Below are 11602 nucleotides of genomic sequence, written 5' to 3' on the forward strand. Positions count from 1 at the left end.
AAGAGCATATACATACAATATGCAATACATTCAACGTTTGAATCTGAAATGCCTGATGAGAAAAAGCCTCTTCTGCCCTGCAGCTCGCAGTCTGGCCCTCCACACCCCCACCAGCAAGTGGGATGCAGGAAATCCAGCGTCCAACTTGTCCACCGTGTCCATCCTGCCGGTGTCTGAGGAGGTCCCGCTCACCGCCTTCACTCTGGAGCTGCAGCACGCGCTCAGTGGCATCGGTGCACACACACACACACACACACACACACACACACACACACACACACACACACACACACACACAGTGCTTATTCCACTTCTACAGGTCACCTGAAGCACCAAGGTTCACAGAATATGTTTACCATAAACCAGGTTTTATTTCATGTTTAACGATGACATAGAACAAACATGGACATCTTTTAGTTGTGGCCAGACTCATTATGTTTTCCAGAACTTCCTCCATACTTACGTCTTGGAGGAAGTTCTTTAAATTTGGCACAATCTAAAGGATGAACAGATTATAATGTAGTGGTCGAAGGTCAAGGTCACTGTGACCTCAACAAACTTGTTTTGGCCTTAACTTAACTCTGCTAATTATGACAATTTCACACTTGTGTCTATTAGGATAAAATGATTAATAAGAATCAGCTTTATTGGCCATGTATGTGTCACAAGCAATTTGACTCTCAACACTTCTCAAAAAACATCATACAAAATTTGATTTTAGATATTTATTTACATGTATCTACCATTGTATTCATATATTCCACTGCTTTTGTGAACCCAAGACCTTTGGTAAACCAATTTTCATCACCAAAACCGTTCAACCACCTGAGTATAGTTATGTTTTCACAAAAGATATGAAGAATTTAAAAAATCGAGCTTCATTTTTTTAGCTTTAGGGTCATATTATCACTTTACACTTGTGTATTATGACAATTGTGCCTCATTATATAGAGAGCTGAGATTGTTCTGCAATTTTAGATGTAACACATGAGTATGTATCTCATATGCAAGTGCCTTTAAAAAGTGAATTTAAGAAATTATTTAAAATCGAGAAAATGACCCCAGTCACCAGAGGGTTAGCTGTGGTTTCAGAGAGAGAGAGAGAGAGAGACGCAAACAGCTGATTTTAGGGAATTGTTCATAAATTTAAAAACATCCAACATCCCTCCCACCAGACAAAATAATGACCCAGAGATAAAAAGTAAAGAAAATAAAGTAGTGAGCAACTGAAATAGATTCCAAGTCATCCTTGGATCCCAAGTCCTATGAAGCCGTATGAAGCCGTGTCTCATGGCAAGTTATTTTCTCCTCTTTAACACACCGAGTAATATTAGGACCCTTGTGGTTCTGTCTTTCGGCAGCCGTGATAGCAAGGCTAACACAACGTGTTATCCTTTAGGAGAGGAGATTGTGATTGGTTATGTACCCCATAACTGTAATCACAGGAGGTCAAGATATTTCCCATAATATAACTTTTCCAAACATCAACATGACTTTCCCGGACCACGGCATTACCAAACAAGTGACGATGAAATTAAACACAGATGAGGAGTAGGGAAGTTTTTTTTTTATTGCAAACACATACTATAATATCCATGTTTAAGGGTTAGGAGGATGCATTGTGATACATTCACAACAATGTCATAAGTCCTATTTTAAAAACTCATCTGAAGTGTTTCTATTTTCTGGAGGTCCCACTCTACTGCTGACCAGTGACATCATCAAACAGCGCCTAGGCGCTGCTGCTCTGGACAGGTACACTTTGTTTGAGGGATTGAAACATGAACATATAAGTACTGTTCTCAGTATAGTTCAAGAGGCGTTGCTGGTTATTATGTTTGCTTATCTCTGAAAACAAGACATTGATTCAGTGTCAATATGCACAGTAATACACCTGTTAGTTCATTGTAAGTTACAGGTATATCCATGTGTTTTATTTTAAAGTGTCCACGAGTACCGTCTGTCCAGCTGGCTCGGGCAGCAGGAAGACATCCACCGCATTGTCCTGTACCAGTCTGACCCGAGCCTCACGCCCTGGACCCAGCGCTGCATCCGCCAGGCGGACTGCATCATTATCGTGGGGCTGGGTGAGCAGGAGCCCACTGTGGGCGAGGTCAGTGTAACTCACGACGGGTCAGCTGACGGAGATCCTTTAGCAGAAAGTACTCAGCCTGGTTCTTACGGTCATGGGGAACCTGGAAAGGTCATAGAGTTTTAAAATGGGTATTTCCAGGCCTGGAAAAGTCCTTCAAAAAGTTTAGTAAAAGTCATGTAAATGTGTTATATTCATGTGTTCATGTAAATGTGTTATATTCATGTGTTCATGACGTTCATTTACGCTGAGTTTGAAATAATGAATATGCTTTTAAAAGAAAGACTCAGAATATAAGCAGGCATACAAACAGGCATCTATATAAATGTTTATTCTTTTAATCAAACTATTGTCTCATTCATTTGTTTAGTTTAAATACTACATTTACTCACTTTTTACTGTTTACACCCAGATTTCACTAAATGTTTGTAATGGACATTTGGTTTAAAGTCATGAAAAAGTCCTGAAACCCGTTGGTCAAAACGCAGGGTTCATACACATTTTGGCCAATGGATTTCCATGACTTTGAACAAAATCTTTGGAATTTTTTGGAAATGTTGGACTTTAAATTTGGTTTAAAGTCATGGAAATCCACTGGTCAAAATGTGTATGAACTTTGAACCAAATTCTTTATTTTCTTTTGGATTTCTTGGAATTCTTCTGAATAAAAAAAGAGGATTTTTTTTAACTTTAAATTTGGATTAAGGGTCATGGAAAAGTCACATTTTGACCAATGGATTTCCATGACTTTGAACCAAATATTAGAATTTTTTTTGGAAATTTTAGACTTTTAAATTTGGTTTAAAGACATGGAAAAGTCATGGAAATTCACTGGTCAAAAGGTGTATGAACTTTGAACCAAATTCTTGAATTTCTTTTGGATTTCTTGGAATTCGTCTGAATAAAAAAAAATGTAAAAAAAAATTTTTTTTTTACTTTAAATTTGGTTTGAAGTCATGGAAAAGTCACATTTTGACCAATGATATAGAATTTTTTTTGGAAACTTGATTTTTATTTTTGGTTTAAAGTCATGGAAATCCATCCAAAAAATCATGACTTTTTCATGACTTTGATTTATTTTGGAAATGTTTGGATTTTTTAAAAATTTTTATTTATATAAATGTATAATTCATAATTCTCCCTGCAGCTGGAGCGGATGCTGGAGGGCGGCGCCGTGCGGGCCCAGAAGCAGCTGGTGCTGCTGCACAAGGAGGACGGCCCGCCGCCCAGAGGCACGGCCGAGTGGCTGAACATGCGCAGCTGGATCTCCAGCCACCACCACCTGTCCTGCCCCCGGAGGGTGTTCTCCAAGAGGAGTTTACCTAAACTGGTACTAACGGCAACCGACCGAGTCTTTCATGGGCCTTTCTGGACCAGTTAACAAATGCTTCCTTATTATTACTTAGAGAGAGTTGTACCAGCGCGTGTTTGAGAAGGATCCAGACCGTCACTCTGACTTCTCTCGTCTGGCCAGGATTCTAACAGGAAACAGCATTGCCCTTGTCCTGGGGGGAGGGGGCGCCAGGTACCACACACACACACACACACACACACACACACACACACACACACACACACACACACATCCAATACACCAGCATTGTAAGACTTAGGCTGCGGTCGAATGGTCTTTAGGAACCTTCCGTAGATAAAAGGATTATTCGACCACAGCCGTAACCTCAAGGAGCGACTGAGTAGAATCTCCATCAAATGTAATCAATACATATGTGTGCAAAATATGTATATTCCAATAAGAAGGTATAATCTCATTGTTTCTATTCTGATTGACTTGTTTCTGTCTCTCACTGCTCTGCCTTGGCCTGGAGCTTTGACGAGGTAGGTAGTGTATTCCTCTCAGCTATGATCTGACACCTGGTATATATATATAATACTAATAGACTGTTACTGCACCCATAGATCTACTACTTGCAAAGTCAATGCACAGACGCGAATGGTTGCGAACAATGAAAATTGACAGAAATGACGCACTGCGAAAAATATAAAGATAGAAGAGAAAGAGCCTTTATTTGGGAGGAAAGTGTAGAAATTATGGAGTGAGAGAAGGGTATGACATGCAACAAAGGTCCCAAGGCCGGGATGGATCCCGGACACTGTGTTAGCTGCTCTGTAGCCACTTGGCTACCAAAGGGGTTGGACTTCTTGGACTTGGTCTGTCAGCACTCACAGATTCAGACGAGCGGGGAGAGGAGAGGACAGTGGATAGGGCAAGTCTGTGTGGAAGAGAGAGGTTGGGGAGTTGGGGAGAGAGTAAGACGGAAGAAAGAGGTTAGAGGTAGAGATGTTCCTGTGAATATCAAGTCAAGTTGGTTTCTAGATTAGGGGGGAGGTAAAAAGGGAAGGAGAGAGCGAAAGAAAATAGGAAAGGAAAGGTCAGGGTTCTTACGGTCATGGAAAACCTGGAAGAGTCATGGAATTTTAAAATGCTTATTTAAAGTCCTTGAAAAAAATGAAATCCCAAAAGTGTAGTAAAAGTCATGTAAATGTGTTTTTTTTTACTGTTTATACCCAGATTTCACTAAATGTTTGCTCATGGACATTTGGTTTAAAGTCCTGAAACCATTGGTCAGGATGTGTCTGACCCCTGGAAGCTGGTTAGATGTAAACCTCTCAGTCTGGATGTTGAAGTCATCTTCAGGATGTTTGATAAAAGGATGTCTAATTACTCTGCTGGGCAGCGGAGCACAACAATGTTTAATTCCATCAGATGAGTGAAGATATCCCCACTGATAACATTTCCATATCCTGATGAACTTGTTAGAGCTAGTCTTTGATCCACATGAGGTTTCACGTGAGTTGACGGAGGACTCTCCCTTCAGGGGCTGCTCTCAGGTGGGCATCCTGCGGGCTCTGAACGAGGCCGGCATCCCGGTGGACATGGTGGGCGGCACCTCCATCGGCGCCCTCATGGGGGCGCTGTATGCCGAGGAGAAGAACAACAGCCGCATGCGGGTCCGGGCTCGGGAGTGGGCCATGGTGTGTTGACTTCATACTGAAACCTTCTTCACTCCATTTGAAAACGCTCTTGACTTCTCTTCTCGACACTCTTCTTTACTTAAATTCTATTCCTGAGAAATCATTTTTGGGGAAAGCTAACCCTTTGTGCTTCGTTCTCAGGATATGACCTCTTACTTTAAGAAGATCTTGGACCTGACCTATCCGGTGACCTCCATGTTCTCTGGAGCTTCCTTTAACTCCGGCCTGAGCTCGGCCTTCAAGGGCAAACAGATAGAGGTACGCTGGGCAGCGTTGGCATTGTTCCAAAGCATCCACAAGGAAAGGGTTACCTGCCTCTAATGCATCAGTTCTGCTGTGTGTGCTTATCATAGTGTATTTTATGTAGCAGTATGCATTATCGTCTGGATTCAGTTACCACTGCTGAAAGTGTATTTTGTGTTTCCGCCTTTATTTCACACTTGAAGTGAGCGCTTATCGAATATTCACCAGTTTGCACATTTCCTTGTGTTAAACAAGTTGTTACAAAGAACAGTAAGCGCTTGTGAGATTGTTTTGTTGAATAATAATGGTCTGATGCTTCATGACATGTTATATTCTGCCTCTGCTAGGACCTGTGGCTACCGTACTTCAACATCACAACAGATATCACCGCTTCCTCCATGAGAGTTCACACTGACGGTCTGTGCAACCTTTCACTTGTTTTGCTTTTTAGAAAACATCCAGCTACTTGTTTTTGAAGATGGCAAAACATTCACTACATTAATACCCCTCTGAAAACTATTTTTTTTACCCCAAAAAAAGATTTGTTACTGAAATAAATGAGTTAAATGTTTCCCTGGTGGTGGAGAATCATGGTAATGTAAAGTAAATTAACCAAACCATAAAATGACACTCTTGTGGTCCCTTAATAACTTCAATATTAAATGTAAGGCATGTTCTAATAGTTGTTAAAGTCTTTCCACGACTTAGTTTTGTCTCTCTTTGTAAACAGCGTTCTTACGGTCATGGAAAACCTGGAAAAGTCATGTAAATGTGTATATTCATGTAAGAAAGACGCTCAGAATATAAGCAGGCATACATACAGGCATCTATATAAATGTTTATTCTTTTAATCAAACTATTGTCTCATTCATTTGTGTCATTTAAGGTTTACTGTATGCTTTGTGTTCTCATTGTTAGTTTAAATACTACATTTACTCACTTTTTACTGTTTACACCCAGACTTCACTAAATGTTTGTCATGGACATTCGGTTTAAAGTCATGAACCCACTGGTCAGGATGTGTGTGAACCCTGTGTGAACCTGTCCACCACTCTCTGCCTCTCCAGGTTCCCTGTGGCGGTACGTGAGAGCCAGCATGTCACTGTCTGGCTACCTGCCTCCGCTTTGTGACCCCAAAGATGGACACTTACTCATGGACGGAGGCTACGTCAACAACCTGCCTGGTGAGCGACCGGCATGCTGCGACTGGGCTGCTCTCACACGGCTGGCATGTTCCAGAAGAAAATATAGGAACGCCACTTCATTTCAACAACGTGTTACCGTAAAAGTCAGGTTACAAGCAGCTCCCTGTTGCTGCTGCTGCTAGCTCCCTGTTGCTGCTGCTAGCTCCCTGTTGCTGCTGCTAGCTCCCTGTTGCTGCTGCTGCTAGCTCCCTGTTGCTGCTGCTAGCTCCCTGTTGCTGCTGCTAGCTCCCTGTTGCTGCTGCTGCTAGCTCCCTGTTGCTGCTGCTAGCTCCCTGTTGCTGCTGCTGCTAGCTCCCTGTTGCTGCTGCTAGCTCCCTGTTGCTACTGCTAGCTCCCTGTTGCTGCTACTGCTAGCTCCCTGTTGCTGCTGCTGCTAGCTCCCTGTTGCTGCTGCTAGCTCCCTGTTGCTACTGCTAGCTCCCTGTTGCTGCTGCTAGCTCCCTGTTGCTGCTGCTAGCTCCCTGTTGCTGCTGCTGCTAACTCCCTGTTGCTGCTGCTAGCTCCCTGTTGCTGCTGCTGCTAGCTCCCTGTTGCTGCTGCTAGCTCCCTGTTGCTGCTGCTGCTAGCTCCCTGTTGCTGCTGCTAGCTCCCTGTTGCTGCTGCTGCTAGCTCCCTGTTGCTGCTGCTAGCTCCACGTTGCTGCTGCTAGCTCCCTGTTGCTGCTGCTAGCTCCCTGTTGCTGCTGCTGCTAGCTCCCTGTTGCTGCTGCTAGCTCCCTGTTGCTGCTGCTAGCTCCACGTTGATGCTAGCTCCCTGTTGCTACTGCTAGCTCCCCGTTGCTGCTGCTAGCTCCCTGTTGCTACTGCTAGCTCCCTGTTGCTGCTGGCTCCCTGTTGCTGCTGCTAGCTCCCTGTTGCTGCTGCTAGCTCCCGTTGCTGCTGCTAGCTCCCTGTTGCTGCTGCTAGCTCCCTGTTGCTGCTGCTAGCTCCCTGTTGCTACTGCTAGCTCCCTGTTGGTGCTGCTGCTAGCTCCCTGTTGCTGCTGCTAGCTCCCTGTTGCTACTGCTAGCTCCCTGTTGCTACTGCTAGCTCCCTGTTGCTGCTGCTAGCTCCCTGTTGCTGCTGCTAGCTCCCCGCTCCTGCTGCTAGCTCCCCGCTCCTGCTGCTAACTCTCCGCTCCTGCTGCTAGCTCCCCGCTCCTGCTGCTAGCTCCCCGCTCCTCTGCCCAAGTCGGGTGTCGAGCCGGGGCGGAGAGCTAGCGGAAGTTAGCGGGGAACTAGCATGAGCACCAGCTGGCTACAGCAGGGAGCAAACAGGGACACTGACCGAAGGCAGTAGCGGCGTGTAACCCGACTTTTACGGTAGTTGGTTTTCACTTTCTGACGATAATAGTAAATGATATCAAGTCAAATAAATCCATGAGTAAAGCAGAAAGAGGCGGCATTGCTGAATGACTTAAAATAAACCTTCTGATCTCTCGGTATGTCAAACTTTTTTGTTACTCAAACAGGGCTCTCAGGTGTCACGCATTGAGCGTGACTGTCACGCATTTCGGTCTTAAGTCACGCCCTCCTGCCACACATCGTATTTCTCACGCTGAAAAAAAACTCTAGGCTATTTAATGTGCCGCAGCGCACAAACATGACCTGGTCGCTGCCCTCACCATGGAGGAATCAAGCACGTCTCCCCCGAATCCCCTGGAGCTCTGCCGCGAGGTGCCACTCATCAGCCAATCAAAAAAAGAAATGGGCTACACGAATAGCCAATCAGAAAAACATATCTGTTGTATCTGGGTGAAATGTAATCCAGCAACCAATGAAAATAAAGCTAATAATAATATGGGGGGGAGGGGGGCTAGTCTGTGTGTGGGAGGGAGGGGAGGGGGGGGAGAAAGGAGGAGGAGGAGGAGGAGGAGGAGGAGGATATGTCACTCTTACCTGTCTTAAAAACTTGAGAGCCCTGTTACCATGACACAACAAGGGCTCTATCATTACGAAGACCTGCTCGTAGTCCTCATGACCGCATGTTGGACTAACACAAGAACACCTGACATTCACCCGCATGTGTTTTCACTCAATCATACAGTAATCATCCAATACCTGGAGAGTACATGTACAAGTGGAGGAGTAGACTAAAGGACTGCTTCAGTCTCCGGCCAAGATGGAGACTGGTTTTAGATGACAAGTCAAACAAAGTCTTCCAGTAACGCCACAGGAGATGATGGGTAGAGAGCTCCATCATCATAATTTGATTTAACTATTAGAATATGTGCGCATGCCTCCTGGCCAGGATTACTTTTCTCTTCTCCGTTTATTAGCGTAAGGGAAGCTTTAGAATTTCACAACCCGATATTTTGCATTGGGTTTTTACAATGCAGGGATGGAGTTTCCAAAGTGACTCAATAAAAGATCAAAGGAGTTATGCCCTTCATAACTCCTACATGTAGAAACAAAACATGAATCTCCCATTTGAAATGAGCAAATCATTTTGTGATCGTGTCAAACCTCATTGCTCACAATAAAACGCTGAGTGAGAAACTGTGTCCCCTCTGAAACCTGGATACATCAGTGTGTTTCTCTCATTCCAGCGGACGTGGCTCGTTCTATGGGGGCCAAGGTTGTGATCGCGATCGACGTTGGTAGTCTGGATGAAACCGACCTCACCAACTACGGAGACTCCTTGAACGGCTGGTGGTTGCTGTGGAAACGCTTCAACCCTCTGGCCGAGAAAGTTAAGGTACACTTTCATGTCAGATGTCCTCTGTCTTTATATATGTTTCCATTGGCCAAAAATAATTCATATATGTAAAGAAATGTGAACGGTATCACCTGCTGAACTTGTTTTAGAGAACTGGTGGTGAGTCTACATGACAGGGCTCTTACGCTCATGGGAAACCTGGAACAGTCATGGAGTTTTAAAATGGTTATTTCCAGGCCTGGAAAAGTCATGGAAAAAAATAAAACCCCAAAGTTTAATAAAAGTCATGTAAATGTGTTATATTCATGTTTTCATGACGTTCATTTACGCTGAGTTTGAAATAATGAATATGCTTTTAAAAGAAAGACTCAAAATATAAGCAGGCATACATACAGACATCTATATAAATGTTTATTCTTTTAATCAAACTATTGTCTCATTCATTTGTGTCATTTAAGGTTTACTGTATGCTTTGTGTTCTCATTGTTAGTTTAAATACTGCATTTACTCACTTTTTACTGTTTACACCCAGACTTCACTAAATGTTTGTGTGTTTTATTCAGTCAATCATTACATTACAATTGTACAATAAATACAATACAATATTCTATATAATATACAAAACAGACAGACTGAAAAGGTAGAAGCAAAAAATACTTATATATTCCTATCCTAAATTATTATTATCAAATAAATCAGATAATTAATTTGAAATAAAGAAAAAATAAAATTAAAATAAACATATATATATATATATATATGTATACATATATGAGTTGTATACATCTCTCAAATCATATTTGCACTCTGTAAAGACACCAGCGGCGCTAGACTCTGCAGGCTTTACCTTCCAGGTCCTGAACATGGCAGAGATCCAGACCCGGCTGGCGTACGTGTGCTGTGTGCAGCAGCTGGAACTGGTCAAAGACAGCGACTACTGCGAGTACATCCGGCCGCCCATCGACCACTACGGCACGCTGGAGTTCGGCAAGTTCGACGAGATCGCAGTGAGTTCCGCTCTGTTCCTCGCGTTGCCCACGCCTCTTCCCCCTGAGCCTCCAGCCTCCCCTCCTCTGCTGCAGGAGGTGGGCTACCAGCACGGGAAGACGCTGTTTGCCGTGTGGCAGCGCAGCGGCGTGGTGGACAGCATGCTGAAGGACCGACATCAGGAGGAGTTCCACAAGACCAAGACCGGCCATGTGAGGACAGACCATAGTTTAGTCTCATCACATGTCATACCAGTAAAGACTCTGTTCATACACTTCAGAATGTGGAAATGTCCGAATGCCCAAAATCAAAAATTCTTCTTCAAGTGTGTCTGTGAAAGTTTTTCTGAATAATTAATAAGAAAATATTTTGTATTAACATAGCTCATAGATTACATCACTAATTAACAAATCTCTTAGAATCTGCAAATATGTTTAACACGTGTACAATATCTTTCACATAACTACGACTATAGAAGTGTAAAAAATATCCTAAGTCAAATTATTCAAAGGGGTCGGCCCATACGTATGGAATGTGTGGAGAGATAGTCTTAATACGGACGTAAATGTAGCCGTGGTTCTTTGAGGGACGAGAGTGTATATATTGCTATAATAATATTAATCAGTGAATGCATGCACGTAGTTGTGTGTCTTAAAGAAATATCTGAGTCCACTGCTCCATTGGGCTTAGTCCCTGCAAACGTGGAATATGTTACTGTTTGGAGAGATGGTCTCTTCACTCAGAGAACCAGGGTTACAATGTAACCAAGTGTTCTACATCATCAGTACCAACAAAAACAGGGAGATTAAAGTGAGTTGAAGCTGATGTAAAGCCCTCTTTGTCTCTTTCAGGTGGTTACCTGTCCGAATGCCTCCTTCACAGACCTGGCAGAGATAGTGTCGAGAATCGAACCTGTGAAGAATGCCTTGATTGATGGTTGGTTATCAGTAAAATATTGAAATCACAAACCAATGCATAAAAAATGTGATATATATACATTGAACAAAATCGTAATACCAAAGCCTACGTTGACTTTGGGTGTAGCTGTAAGTAGTGTGAATAATAGGTGCTCACGTTGTCTCTTTCAGAGGAACTGTCTGATGACTACCAGACAGACTATGACGAGGAGGCGGTGGAAAGCGCTCTATCGGACTTTGAGGCCTTCACCGCAGGCAGTGAGCACACAGAAGAGGAGACGGGAGACACCGCTGAAACCGTACGTATGAAACCTAGCAGCATGGATTTGTTGTAAAGCAATGCTTGCCTGTTTCTCATTGGCCAGGATGCAATCATCCTAAAGGAAGCCAAAGACTTTTCACTTGTTTTCCTGTTCCACAGGACGAGGAAATTCAAATCCGAGTTCGACGCCGGCCGAAGAGTACCCCGCAAAGTCCGGGGCCATGACCTCCATCAGAGCCTGTCAGGGCTGCTGAAGATGCTCCACG

General features: G+C 43.5%; 1 protein-coding gene across 1 annotated transcript in view; it reads left to right on the plus strand.

The window, feature by feature from the left end:
• The window catches only part of pnpla7b (patatin-like phospholipase domain containing 7b), a gene marked incomplete at its 5' end in the record, with an annotated part of 33267 nt that overhangs the window by 20313 nt on the left and 1352 nt on the right, over positions 1-11602 (plus strand). Inside the window, 15 exons of the mRNA XM_079222985.1 lie at positions 84-233; positions 1692-1755; positions 1945-2113; positions 3240-3422; positions 3499-3617; positions 4930-5086; positions 5228-5344; positions 5677-5746; positions 6397-6513; positions 9061-9209; positions 10025-10177; positions 10253-10369; positions 11009-11093; positions 11246-11373; positions 11496-11602. The exon at positions 11496-11602 is cut by the window's right edge and continues 1352 nt beyond it. Coding sequence (XP_079079111.1) covers positions 84-233; positions 1692-1755; positions 1945-2113; positions 3240-3422; positions 3499-3617; positions 4930-5086; positions 5228-5344; positions 5677-5746; positions 6397-6513; positions 9061-9209; positions 10025-10177; positions 10253-10369; positions 11009-11093; positions 11246-11373; positions 11496-11561 — 1844 coding nt within the window. The 3' untranslated portion in view covers positions 11562-11602. The remainder of the gene's footprint in view (positions 1-83; positions 234-1691; positions 1756-1944; positions 2114-3239; positions 3423-3498; positions 3618-4929; positions 5087-5227; positions 5345-5676; positions 5747-6396; positions 6514-9060; positions 9210-10024; positions 10178-10252; positions 10370-11008; positions 11094-11245; positions 11374-11495) is intronic.

The sequence above is a fragment of the Taurulus bubalis genome (genome assembly GCF_910589615.1).
Source record: "Taurulus bubalis genome assembly, chromosome: 8".
In the NCBI taxonomy this organism is placed as follows: Eukaryota; Metazoa; Chordata; class Actinopteri; order Perciformes; family Cottidae; genus Taurulus; species Taurulus bubalis.